Source organism: Sinocyclocheilus anshuiensis, unplaced genomic scaffold (genome assembly GCF_001515605.1).
Source record: "Sinocyclocheilus anshuiensis isolate Anshui unplaced genomic scaffold, SAMN03320099.WGS_v1.1 scaffold175, whole genome shotgun sequence".
Taxonomy (NCBI): Eukaryota; Metazoa; Chordata; class Actinopteri; order Cypriniformes; family Cyprinidae; genus Sinocyclocheilus; species Sinocyclocheilus anshuiensis.
In genome coordinates this window covers 1449816-1464596 of record NW_015548208.1, presented here as the reverse complement: position 1 = coordinate 1464596, position 14781 = coordinate 1449816, and the positions used below count along the sequence as shown (strand labels likewise).

General features: G+C 42.3%; 1 protein-coding gene across 1 annotated transcript in view; it reads right to left on the bottom strand.

The window, feature by feature from the left end:
• LOC107653662 (uncharacterized) overlaps positions 1-6069 on the bottom strand; it is a gene marked incomplete at its 3' end in the record, with an annotated part of 11725 nt that extends 5656 nt beyond the window's left edge. The window contains exons 1-3 of the mRNA XM_016440442.1: positions 6066-6069; positions 4903-5217; positions 4318-4656 (exon numbers count right to left, since the gene is read on the bottom strand). Coding sequence (XP_016295928.1) covers positions 4318-4656; positions 4903-5217; positions 6066-6069 — 658 coding nt within the window. The remainder of the gene's footprint in view (positions 1-4317; positions 4657-4902; positions 5218-6065) is intronic.
• Between the last annotated feature and the right edge of the window lie 8712 nt (positions 6070-14781).

Sequence of the window (14781 nt, the reverse complement as noted above, 5' to 3'; positions counted from 1 at the left end):
ACGGCATCAACAGTATGGTGAGGGGCGTAACATTTCCGTCACACGCTTGAGGTATTCGGCCAATCACAATGTGCTGGATAGCTGGCCAATCACAGCACACCTTGCTTTTCAGCCCGATGAGCTTTGTAAAAATCGACACGTTTCAGAAAGGCGGGGCATAGAGGATAAACAATAATGTACAGTATGTGGAAAATAATGTGCTTTTTGAACCTTAAACCGCATAAACACAGTTAATTACATCAAATACACAAAATAATGTTCTTTTTAGCAACATCATATGACCCCTTTAATATAAAACGGTCAGCCTTTTCTGTGATGATTTGTGTTTGTTTACACTGTGTGCTCCTGAGCATGTCCTAAAATATGGCGACCATTACACAGGATACAACCCGCTGTGACGTAGATACCCATTCTCTATGGGGTTTTATAATGGAGTTATGAGTAAAATAAAGCCTGTGGTAAAGTGAAAAGTGAAGTGAAAGTGACATGTGGCCAGGATACTAGGAATTTGTGCTCTGCATTTAACCCATCCATGTGCGCACACACACACCCAGAGCAGTGGGCAGTCATATTGCTGCGGCGCCTGGGGAGCAGTTGGGGGTTCGATGCTTTGCTCTAGGGTCTTACCTCAGTCGTGGTATTGAGGGTGGAAGAGAGCTCTGGTCATTCACTCCTCCCACCAACAATTCCTACCGGACCTGAGACTCAAACGCACAACCTTCGGGTTACAAGTCCTACTCTCTAACCATTAGGCCACGACTGCTCCTTAATATAACTTGACAATACTTTGACATATCGTTCTACAACGTAAACTACACACACTCACCCCTAGGGTTGGGTACCGAAACCCGGTGCCAGTAAGGCACCAGTACCTATATAACCGGTATGTACCATACCGAATCAAAACGCAGATTTCGGTGCCACTTAAATGCCTGAGCGATCAATTTAAATATTTGTCCTCTGGTTCTCCGAAACGGGCGTAAGAAGCATCATCACCAGTACTGCATGAGAAAAATAATTTCCTGACTGAGAAAATGCATGTAAACGCAAGTAGGAAAGCTCTGATAAAACAAATCTAGCAAATATTTGTAGTAACGTGAGTGTCCATGTTGTTTTCACATTCTGACTTAAAAGCCCAACTCGGGAAATGAGACAATCTGAGGAGCATGTGAATGCAGTAATTACACTTGCTCTGACGGCAGCAGATAGCCTACTGTTAGCTGGCTAAGCTAAACATGCTTAAATTAAAATGCCTAAAGTTAAACATTCTAAAGTGTGGCTGTATTTCACAACAAAGGATTCTGACACTGTGACATGCAAAACACAGCAGAAGGTGCTATACACCAAAGCTGTGTATGAGTCACAAACAGACCTTCTGGTGGTAGACAAGATAAATTGCATTCTCCAGGAGTTCCAGATAAACACTAAAGTTGTAGCTGCCACAGTAGACAACACCAGCAATATGGATGTTGCACTGAAGAATCTGAAGCTTTTAAAGGTTGGGTGCTTTGCCCATACCCTAAACCTGGCAGCACAGAAGGTTTATAGCATCAGTGCCATTACAAAGTGGTGTGCCAGACTTCGAGCTATTGTGGTGTGGTTGAAGAGGTCCTCCGTGGCTAAGACCATCCTGCGGGAGAAGCAGCAACTTCTCAGTAAGTACTAGAGTAGCCTTATAAATCTTAAAACTTATGTTTGTTTCAAACATCTTCAGAGATTGTCATTCAAAATGTACATTTGTGTTTCAGATCTGCCAGAACACAACATCATTCTGGATGTCAGAACAAAGTGGAACTCCCTTTTCCCGATGGTGGAGAGATTTTTGGAGCAATACCTGGCCATCCAGGCAGCATCACTTGACCAACGACTCAGGAAGCCAATGGGGAAAGACAAGTGATAGACATGAATATAAATCCTAAAACAATGAGTAACAACATAATAGTTGATATGTTATTTTTATATCTTATTTTTTCCCTTAGACTGAAAAGGCTCACAGACAATGACTTCCAGAAAGCAGAGGATCTGAAGTTGTTGTATACCTCAACCCTCTGTGTATCCATTGAGAAGTTCCCCACATGTGGCCAAATTCTCCCCATACTGACACTCTGTTTACCAGTGCTTTGAACGAGAAGGTCTGGGGAGATCTGCAAAAAACAATATCAGGTATTTTCCAGTTAGACACTAAATATTTTGTCATGTTTTTATTACAGGATGAAGGCATTCAGAACGTCCTCCAGCAGGTCACTTTGATGGACCCTTGCTTCAAAGGCAAACTTGCAGGTGTTGTTGCTGATGCTGCTTGGGGCCGGTTGGGGAAAGCAGCAGTTTGCAATGTTACAGAAGGACAGGTATTTCATGCTCTGCTTTGCTTACCATATGTGCTATTTTACAGTTTTTATGATGAAGTCTTGCTATTTATATGTGCAACATTATTTGTACAGCTTCCAATGGAGGGCCTTCAGGACATTGATGAAGAAAGATTGGATGACAATAAAGAGGACAAGGCAGAGGAACAATTAAGTTCATAATCTTAGAATAGGCTATTTTTGTCTAAACACCTACTTTTATGTATTTTTTCATCTCACAAGAAGCGTGCCAAGAAGTCAGCCCTAGAAGAGCTGTTTGAGGATGAGGACCGAGAGCTACTTCAACTAATGAGGGCAACGACAACCAAAAGTGGTGCCCTGTACATAGCTGAACAGGTCCAGAAAGAGATTGAGATCTACACAGGTCTACCTTCAATCCCATCAGGACAAGACCCTGTAGCCTAGTGGTGGGGGATGCGGGACATCCTCCCCATATTGTCTGCACTTTCAAACACATATCTGTGTGTTCAGGCCTCATCAACACCATCTGAGAGGGTTTTCTCTTGTGCAGGACATGCAATAAGTCAGGAGAAGTGTCGTATTTTGCCAGAGAAGGCAAATATGATCATATTTCTGCAAAAGAATTGCTGAAATTTTGAAGCTGGTTTGTAGTATACCAAGAATATCAACTACTTTGCTGTTATTGGTGTTAAATTATTGTAGTTGGGTTGGGTGGTATGTAAATTTGTTGTGTTTTGTATTTAATTATATTTATGTATACTTTAAACTTTTAATAAATTGTTTATTTTAAATATATTTTTCTTAAATAAAAAGCCGTTCTTTAATGTTATCCTCCATTTTTTTGTGGCTCTTTTTTTTAAAGTATCGGTTCAGGCACCGTTTAGGCACCGGTACTGTTTTAGAATTATCGATTTGGCACCGGTATCATAAAAAATCCAAACGATACCCAACCCTACTCACACCATTGAGTCTGAAATCGCATACTGTCTGAGTAGGTACTAAATTTAAATTTTCATTTACTTCACGACCATTAAAAAGTAGCTTATATAAAAAACAAAACAAAAAAAACAAACATTAAAATAACACAGACTAAATAAAATAACTCATGCACATTCATATTCCCCCCTGCCATAACGTTAACAGTTTTATAAAAATGCTACGCATTTATCCCTTTGTGACGTCTGTTTTTATATTGTTTATCAACAGTATACATTTTTATTTGTACTTTCACTCGAGTAAAATTGAAAAAGGAGTACTTTTACTTTTACTGGAGTAATATTTTATTATACGTATCTGTACTTTTACTCAAGTATTTGATTTGTGTACTTCGTCCACCACTGCTTATATATAGTATGAATATGGGTATGAATGAAATTCCAACATACTACATCTGCCATGTTGTTACTGTCACATGACCTACCAGCGTCAGTTGTGTCGCTTCACTGCCATTCATAAATCCTCTCCCGTGGCCTCTTGGGATTGTAAAGTGTCCATCTAATGCACACTTCAGAATTCGGGCGGTAGAAGTAGGTCATCCGGGTACTTTTCACCTACTGTTTTTCGAATACAGTGAATTCTGACATACTTCCTCACTTACTTTTGCCTCACATACTTTTGTTGTATGAATCCTGCCTACTAGATAAGGAAGTATGCGATTTTGGATGCGCACATGTCTACCAAACACTTAGAAACATATATTTAAAAAAAAAAAAGCATAACTGCTTCAAAATTCACGTTTTCTGTATGGGTGTGTGCAGTTTATGTTGTAGAACAAAACGTCAAAGTATCGTCAAGTTATGATCACTACAGGCTTTATTTTACTCAGAAATTGAAAAACCTCATTATAAAACCCTGTAGAAAAATCTTGAAGGAACCAGCGGCAAATTAGTCTTCCAGGTTCTGACTTCATACATGTACTACTCTATTACTCAGGAAATACAGTCTTAACTAATTGATCAGCTTATGTTAAATGATTGAACACCTTACGTACCCCAAACAGTGAGTGTGTACGTCTCTGGGAACCCACTCCGCGGCGCCTCATAATCTGTGCTCTTGTAACGGCACTGATAAACACCCTGGTCAAAAACACTTACTGACGTGATGCTCAATGAGAAGATACCGCGACTGATGTCGTGTTTGGGCGGTAATTTCATGATGCTGTAATCAATACCGACGTCCATCTTTCCAGAGCTCAACCGCAGGATTTCTCTGTTATCTTTCAGCCATTGGACATAAATGTCTTCCCATGGTTTATTTTTAGGAATATGTCCAAAGCACTCCAAAGTGATATCGTCACCCTCAAACGCTTCCACATAATTGGTGAAAAACGCTGGTGCTACAGAGACACAAGAGAGATTTACGTTGCACTTTTTCTACCTGTTGAAGTTTTTACTACAGGAAGATTGATATTATGAAGTCAGCAAGACTCTTTATTTTCTTAGACATAAAGGTTCTAAAAATGTTTTGATGTCAGAAAGATCTGATTTCAAAGGAGAACCTTTTTATGTTTTTTTTTTTTTTTACATTTACAACTAGTAATTGACAACTCTGAATTGTAAGTTACTGCCGTACTTACTCGACACCTGTAGTAATACAGAGCAAATGGGTTTTGTTCCCTCCCAGAGACATTCATATATCTCTCCATCATTCAGCATCACATCTGACAGAATGAGGGAAAAGTCCTCAGATTCTGTAGGATCACTGAGGAAGTTCACCCGGTCTTCAAACCCTCTCCCGACCATGACAACATCTCCACGCAGAGAGATGACGTCTTTGCCCATCGCCTCCCAGTGAACGTGCAGCTCTTCCACAGGGAATCCTGAACCATTGCAGGACAAGATAACGCTTTCTCCTAGATATGCCTGGACCTCTGATGTCTGAAGGTAGAAACCTAGACAGACTGGATGAAGAAATGCATTAATGCTGATAAAGCTGGTTAAATATGAAATAAAAATAATTACAAATATCTTTGAAACAAAAAAAGCATGTTGAATTGCACTAAGTGAAAAATAATGCATTGCATTATCAGTGCTTGCATTAATTAATGCCTTGTATTTTCAGGGCTTGCATTTTAGGGGCTGAAATTCAGCATAGTTGTTTATTTAAGTTTTGAATATTTCAATTCAAAACATTTCACACACATTTTCATATTTAAAAATTCAATAATCCATATTCACCAAGCTACAGAAGAGACCGTCGTAAATCTGAGGTCTACTTAACTAAGTCCAAGACATGCGCCTGCATAGCAGGGACGTACAAATTGTAAAATCTAGTGAAGGTAGACGGCGACGACCAGTCGGCAGCCACACAAATCTCCCCGATATAAATCCCACTGGACCACGCCCAGGAGGTGGAATGGGCCCTCACGCCTATAGGGCATTGCAAGCCAACTGCGGCATGAGCCAGGGCTATAGCATCTACTATCCAGCGAGATAGTCTCTGCTTTGTAATTTATAGCCCCTTAGAGCAGCCTCCAAAGCACACAAAGAGCTGCTCTGATTGTCTGAACAACCCAGAGCACTCAACATACACTCTGAGTGTCCAAACAGGACACAGCAAGTTGGGACCCTGGTCGCCATTCTCTGTAGGGAGAGCTAATAGTGAAATAACCTGGGCTGTAAACGGAGTTGAGAGCACCTTAGGTACGTAACCGCTTCGCAGTTGTAGAACGACTTTACAGTAATTAGGCCCAAATTCAAGACAGGAAGTGCTGACTGACAGCGCTTGAAAGTCACCTACTCATTTGACCGATGCCAAGGCCAAAAGCAGAGTGGTTTTGAGTGACATGGGCTGCAGGCCAGCCATTTGAAGTGGCTCAAAGAGAGGGCCCTTGAGGGTCCTCAGGACTATAGAAAAGCCCCATATCGGCACAGTTCTAGGGCGAGGTGGGTTCAGTCTCTGAGCTCCCCTTAGAAACCTAATGACCAGGTATTTTCTGCTGAATGGGCGGCCAGCCATGAGAGAATGATTCACCACGATGGCTGCCACATAAACCTTGAGTGTTGAAGGGGTACAGCCCTTGTCCAACAACTCCTGAAGGAAGGTTAGCATGTGGGACACGTCACAGGAATACGGATCCAGACTTCGTGCTGAATACCAGTCACAGAAGACTGGCCATTTAAGAGCATAAAGACAACTTGTAGACATAGCTCTAGCCTCTAGAATGGTATTAGTGTCTCTTGCGGGGAGCTGGCTAGACTCCCATCGAGGGGCCAAACATGAAGGCTCCGCAGCTGCGGCCGGGGATGCCAAATCTTGCCCTTCACTCGAGAGAAGGTCTCTCCTCGGTGGTATTGGCCACGGGGCTGCAGACAGCAGCTGAATCAGCTCTGGGAACCAAGTTTGGTTTTTCCAGAGTGGGGCCACTAGGAGGAGTGAGAATTTTGTTTCCCTGACCCGCCTGATAACCTGAGGAAGCAGGGCGATCGGAGGGAAGGTATACAAACGTGTGTTGGGCCAATTGTGGGCCAGAGCATCCCGTTGTCTTGAGAAATAGATTGGGCAGTGATAGTTGTCTTCGGAGGCGAAGAGGTCCACCTCTGCCTTGCTGAAGACAGACAAAATCATTTGAACCGACTAGTCTCCATTCTCCTGGAACTACATTGTCCCTGGAAAGCATGTCTGCTCCCTGGTTCAAGTTGCCCGGCACATGAACCACTCGTAATGAGAGGAGCTCTGTGCCCAGAACAGGAAAATTTGAGTCATCCTGTAAACCAGGATGTGGTGCCCCTTTAAGGCTGGCAGGAAGGTTTTCAGGGCCAGAGAGACTGACATAATTTCGAGGCAGTTGATATGTAGGCGTCGCTCGTGGATCGACCAGCCGTACGCCGGGTTGCCCTTGTACAGAGCACCCCAGCCCGAGATGGAGGCGTCTGTCATGACTACCTTCCTTCTGGAGATCATTCCCAACTGAACGCCTGAAAAGAACAGGCGAGGAGTTGTCCAGGGGGCCACAGCTCTGAAACAGCGATTGATTACCCTGATATATCACCGGCCCAGGCACTAGCCGTGGGACCAACATGAGTTTTGACCCAATATTGGAGGGGCCGCATGTGTAGCAGGCCCAGGGGAATCACAGAGGAGGCGGTCGACATGAGGCCAAGCAACCTCTGAAACATCCTGAGGGAACGCGTAGTTCCTAAATTAAATGATGCCTAGCACCAGCCAGTCGTCGAGGTAGTTCAATATACGGATTCCCATCTGTCTCAGAGGAGAAAGAACCGCGTCCATGCTCTTTGTAAAAGAGCAAAGGGCCAGGGACAGTCCGAATGGTAGGACTGTGTACTGATAGGCCACTCCCTCAAATGCGAATCGCGAGAACGGTCTGTGACAGGGGGCTATTTGGATGTGAAAATATGGATCTTTAAAATCCACAGACAGAAACCAGTCCTCGGGGCTTATTTGGGCAAGTATCTGTTTCAAAGTTAACATTCTGAACAGCTGTCATATGAGAGCACGATTCAGATGTATGAGAATTGGTCTGAGCCAGCCATCTTTCTTGGGAACGAGGAAGTAGCAGTTGTAAAAACTGACTCAGTTTTCGCTAAAGGGACCGTTTCTACTGCACCTTTTGCAAGCAGTGTTTGTACTTCGGACCGAAGAACATGAGCTTTGTTGTCCCGTACCGAAGTCTGAACCACGCCTCTGAAATGAGGCAGCCTGCGAGTGAGCTGGAGCGAGTAACCTTGTTTTATGACTTTTAGAATCCAGCTTGACACGCCTGGGATGGCTTTCCAAGCCAAAAACCGGGCGGCAAGCGGTTCCATTCTTACTAATGGCAGTTTGCCCTGTGGGGACGAGGAACTGACATTCATGATTGCAGGGAAAGGAGAAATGCTCTTTGAGTATGTGGGTCCACTATCACAGCGGTAGTTTGCTGGGGCACACGCTGAGCTTGCAGGACGTGCCCAGCTAAAATCCTCCACCGCTCAGAATTATTAGAAGAGGTGGGGAATAATCGCAAGCATTCTTCGAGGGAGTTCCGGTCTTGACGAAAATTTACTATCTCCTATTCCTCTCAAAGTGTTTTTCAGTGGGAGAAGCCTGCCCCCATGGGCACAGCTTCAGCGTGGCCCAGACTCATTGAAATCTGACGCTGTCAGTGATAATTCTCATCAATCCACCTAAAAAAGATCAAACCTCTCGTTAGACGAGGGGCATTGATCCTCACGTGTAAAACACACCAGCGGATCAGAGTGCTGTACACATTATCCGCTTAGGATAAAACTGCTCGTTGCAGACAAGGGGCAATAATCCTTACATGTAAAAGATCAAACCTCTTGTTAGACGATGGGCGTTGATCCTCACGTGTAAAACACACCAGCGGATCAGAGTGCTGTACACATTATCCGCTTAGGATAAAACTGCTCGTTGCAGACAAGGGGCACTAATCCTCACATGTAAACACACTGGCGGATCAAAGTGCTGTGAAAAGAGTGAAGCACACGGGACCTGTGCCAGTGTGCGATTACTCAAGCCTGATCACTCAACCCATGAGTTCGCCGTTTCTTCCTCCGAGACAGCTGGGAGGGGAGAAACGGGAGAGTGGGAGGGGCAGGGTTGCCTTCATTGTCGCCTTCAAACACAAGCTCTTGTAGTAAGAACGATCTATCTCAGTGAGCGCAGCCTCAGCGTGAGCGTGGCCCAGGCAAGCGGTGCACTCGAATTTGAAGCTGTCAGCATTATGGAATTATTGGTGACAGCATTGTCCTTTGATCCGCCTAAAAATCAAACTGCTCGATGCAAACGAGGGACACTGATCTTCACGTGTAAAACACACTTGCAGATCAAGGTGCTGTGGGGAGAGTGAAGCACCCGGGACCTGTGCCGGTGTGTAATCACTCAAGCCTTATCACTCAATCTGTGAGTTCACCATTTCTTCCTCCGAGACAGCTGGGAGGAGAGAAGTGGTAGAGTGGGAGGGGCGGGGTCGCCTTCATTGAAGAAAGCGATCCGCGAGCGCAGCAGGAACAGACCCAATGCTCTTGTAGCGAAAGCACTCTGTCTCAGTGAGCGCAACCTAGTGTCAATCTGTCAGTGATACAGAACATCGGTGACAGCATTCTACTCCGATTCGCCTAGAAGAATTTAACCACTTGATGTTATGAGGGGCGCTGATCCTCATGTGTAAACACACCTGCGGATCAAAGTGCTGCGGGGAGAGTGAGCACGCGGGACCTGTGCCAGCGTGAGATCACTCAAACCCTTTTGCTCAGCTCTGTGACTCCACAGTTTCTCCGAGCTCGCTGAGAGAGGTTAAACGGAGAGCGGGGCTACCTTCATTAAAGAAGGCGGTCCACGAGCAGAGAAATGCGAGATTCATGCTCTCGGTAAGAGCATTCCATCTCAGTGAGCACGCATTCTATGCACGGGCACTGCCCAGACATGCGACACACTCACTGTGCCCTTCTGCATCTTGCAGGGGTTCCCTGCATGAGCCACACTAGTGGTGCGACATTTGCAACAACATCGGTAGGAAATTTGCTCTTTTGAAGTGCCAGATGGCCGCAGGGGAAGGTTTCTCGCTTATTTCTCTGCCAGGGCTCTTCTACTGCAGAGAGCTTCAGGCTGAGCTTCTTCCTTCTTTAGCTTCTTGATCGCAGAGTCAGTGAAGAGATGGTCTCGTCGCTGAAGGAGAAGATTCTGATGAGATGGCGCTCCGAGGCCGACTCATATAGCGGTTGGCTCTGCCCCTTCTGGTGGGCTTGAGTGCCATTAGTTTGTGCAACTACACAAATGTTAACAAATCAGGCTTCAGTAACAGAGTAAACAGGAGTTTCCCATTAGCGTCAAGCGATGCAACAGGAGTTCCTGTTCGATAGGGAACGGAGTTGCTAATTGTCTTACTATGACAGCTGTCAGTGTGAAAACCTTGTCCTAAGATGTTTTTGATTAATTATGGACCACCATTCAAGTGTGACTTAAATATGCCATAGAGGGATTTATAAAATTTTTAAAATAAATATTGTGGGTATTAATTTAGAAGCGAGGGTTTACAGATCACAATGCAAGTGGAAGAAGGCCCATGTTACGGTCATCATGATCACAGATGACAACATCCAGGATCCATGTACCGCAGGGTAAGATTGAATTAATTTATATTTAACCAGTTTAATATGGAGAGGCACTGAAATGTAGACATTCGTTTATGTGTTTTTGACTGTACATGACCTGAGAACAATTATCTATTTAGGTTTGTACGTTAGCATGGACTCACTAACTTTAATGTTAGTAGCTAGGCATGTGTAGCAGGCCCAGGGGAATCACAGAGGAGGCAGTCGACATGAGGCCGAGCAACCTCTGAAACATCCTGAGGGGACGCGTAGTCCCTAACTTAAACGATGCCACCACTCGCTGAATGTTCAGGGCGTGTTCCAGCGTAATCCAGCCTCGCATTTGAACTGAGTTTATAACTGTTCCCAGAAAGGACACTCACTGTCTGGGAGTCAGAAAACTCTTGGCTGAGTTGATTCTCATCCCAAAATGCTCCAGATGTTTGAGCAACAACAACCTGTGAGCGATAAGTTCCCGCTCTGATCCGGCTAGCACCAGCCAGTCTCCGAGATAGTTCGAGATGCGGATTCCCATCTGTCTCAGAGGGGAAAGAACCACGTCCATGCACTTTGTAAAAGTGTAAGAGGTCAGGGACAGTCCGAATGGTAGGACTGTGTACTGATAGGCCACTCCCTCAAATGCAAATCGCAAGAACGGTCTGTGACAGAGATACCTTGCTGAACCACAAGATAACATTAATGTTCTGCTTGAGCAGATGTAAATTGTAACTTAATGTGAGTATGACAACCAGAAAATTAACATTTTCATCTTCATTGGGATTGGGGTTGAATGCTTAGGGACATTTTGCTCTGTCTTATTTGGGTTTAGGAAATAGAATAAAATAAATCCCATTGCCCATCCTCTCAGGATACCTGGAATCAGTGTTACAAGTACCCCAGGCACACCGTTTTTCCATTTTTGTATCATAAACACCATCAAACCGATGAGAGCTTTGGATCTTCCAATGTTTCTCTATGAAACCTAAATATGTCTGAGTTCTGGTCCCCATGCAGCTGATAATCAACTGCCATTGGCTTATCTGCGTTCGATGGGAGGGGCTTACCAATAGGTCAATTCAGCATTGCAGATCTGGGATCTGCTGGAATAGCAGTAGAGAACCAATGCATGATCTCCATCTGCTGTTAGTCGCTCACCAGCAGGTGGCGCAAGCGAGTGTTGTTAATGAAGACCAAAGCAACAGGTAAAGCAAGTCATTCATACACAAAAACGGATTTGCTGAAATGGAGCAAGAGGTAAATTTGAAGTTATAATTATCAGGGCCAGTGTGTATATGTGGAACAGTTGATTAAGACACAAAAGCTATGTTTACGTTTAATTCAACATCTTAGCCTTCATGTAAGCTGCTTTCTCTACCAAAGGAGATTATAATGCTATTTTACCTGACGCTGATGTACACAACTAACATTACATCAGAGGAAGACATATATTGTTTTCGGTTGCTTAGTTTCCTTAACTTTAAACGTCATACTCCAGGTTTCCCCAACTACCCTTGAAGTGACTCAATGAACTAATACAGTGATATAAAAAAGACCAACCACAGTATCACTTTACTGATGATGCAAACTATAAATAGGTGATGTAGAATATGAACATATCACAATGATAGCTGTTAAAAGACCGAACTCAAAATACGCTTTACTGATGATGCAAAAATACAGGCCAGATGATGTTCCCAGAATATGAAACTAAGCCTTTCTATCCCCAAGAATGGCACGGTAAAGTTAGTTTTTAGGTTTGATATTCGCCAAGGCTGCTTTAGGGACCGTCTGCAAATTCACAGTACAAAATTAAGTCCATTAATTCATTCAAATTAATGTTTAAATGGCTAAAGTAAATGCCCAGAGGACAAACTGACTGAATATATTTTGCCAATATCCCACCTTTGACAATACTTGCCCTAAGTATGTACAGTACACAAATATTTTTAGAAAAAAATTACAGTAATTCAACAAAATGGGGTTTTTCATGTTCCAAAGATTGTAGTACGTACCTAGTGACCAGACTGACTTACTACAGGTGAAATATTGCCAATATCTCCCTTGCTGTACATACAGTACACAAATGTTTTAATGAAAAAGTAACTGTAATCCAACAAAATGGTTTTTTTTTCATGTTCCAAAGGTTGTAGTAGTTGTAAGACTGACGTGCTACAGGTGATATTTTACAAATACCTCTCTTATATGTACAGTACACATTTATTTTCAAAAAATTACCCGAAAGGTTTTTTTTCCCCAAAAAATATTTTCCCTATAAATTTGTTTTTTTTTGGAGGATTAACATCGGTTACACTTTATTTCGATAGTGCACTTTAGACATTCTATTAACTATACGTAACTTTGTAACTACATGTCAACTACATGTCAACTAATTTTCATTAATTTGCAACTACATGTCTACTAACTCTCAGAGTAGACTGTTAGGGTAGGTTTAGGGTTAGTAGAATAAGTTGACAAAGAAAGTGTTAGAAGATATTAAGCAGTCTACTAATACTCTACTAACTGCTAGTTGACATGTAGTTGCAAAGTTACTTACTGTTAATAGAATGTCTAAAGTGGACTATCGAAATAAAGTGTTACCTTAACATCTTTCAAGTTGTAGGTTTTAAAAAAAAAACAGTATGCTCTTAATGAAAATGTTGAAAATTGCAACGTGGAAATGGCACCTGTTTCATATAATGACTCAATTCCTCTACCCATAATATTCATCTGGTCTGAATCAGGAGAGAAATATGCACAGATCAAGCACCGTTAACAAGCCAAAACAGTCCAAAACAGCTCTAAACAAATATGTGGGTGAATTTTGATGTGACAGGACAACAGGGGATGGACTTTTTCACTGGAGGAAGCATTATTATGGGTTATGAATTCATATTTTTGCCCGAAGCAATGATTTGAAGTTAAAATGCCTTAAAGATGCAGTAGGAGATCTTGGAAAATGCTAACTTTAGCCTGATAGCAGTGAAAGCGAACGTCCCATCCTCCCTGCAATCGCTGTCCAAAGCCACGCCCCCTGAACGCATATATGCTCACAGACCAGAATACCAGAGACAACATTACTACAAGGCTACATCAGCGGTTCCCAATTCCAACCCATGTTCCGAAGTGTAAACTTCAACAGATTTCCCCTGCTCAGAGAGTAGGGAGCAAGGAACACTATGTAGGGATCATATCAATCGGAACACAGTTCATGCATGTAAGCTCACTTCTAACGAACTGGTTATCTGAATCGGGTGTGTTAACCCATTTGTGCCCAAATTTTTCTGAATGGTTTCATGCATATAGTCATGTTAATAGTGCCCTATGTGAACATGTTCTGCATTTATTTTCCCCAGGTTTTTTTTTTTTTTTTTTCTTGAAAATCGTATTTGAATGTGCAGCAACTATAGTTGCCGGTGGGCAAATATGTTGTATGCACCCCTTCAATGTCAAATTTGAATAGGAGGAGAGCTTTTAGCATCTAACTCAAAATAACTGCTTTCAACAGATCAATCTTTATTCATAAACAAATTTATCATGCATAAAAGTTGAAGAACATTCGATGCAAACCCCAAAAAAGTTGCATCTAGCTTATTATCTCTTGAATATGAAAACACAACAAATTAAATTGTCTTAAAGTGTTGGAACATAGTGCAGAACAAAGTGCAGCCATTAAGTTGCTCCAACAGGGTATTGTGTATCAAAAAGTTAAATGAAAATAAATAACATTTTTGGGTGAACTTTCCCTTACGTAAGCAGTTTTAGTATAAGTAGTAGCCTACAAGGAGTACTGCAGTGAAGGTACAAGTAGTTTTATAAATTTACATAAACATATTTTCATACTATACTTTGTGATGTAAATATGTAAAATATCACAAAATACAAATAAATAGAATGAAGAAAATATTACATCTGTATAATAAAGAAGGTATACCTGAAAGAAAATTACAATTTAGTTTTAGGCCCATAGTATTCAATGGCTGACTAGTAGGTGATTTCATATACTAATGTAAATGTAAAATCATTACTTGTCTGAAACGCATCCAAACTGGATAAAGGGGCCTCAATATTTTGCCCCTTACAAGACACATAAAAGGGAGAAAAAGATAATCTACAGCAATTAATCCCATGCGTTAGCTCTTTATCTTTCCATTCTTCCTTTTGTGTGACTGACGGAAGTTTGTAAACTGCTGCTGTCACTTGAAAACTAGAAATTCCCACCCCCCATGACAAAAGCAGACACAGAAGTGGGGCAGTACCTATAGTTGCCGCTTGGACTTTTGACTAAGTATACAAAAAACAATAGATGTCCTGGAAGATTTGTTTTGTTTGGATGATTCTAGAGACCTTCATGATTATGTAGATATATATATGTCAACAAAAAATACTTATTAGTAACATGAAAA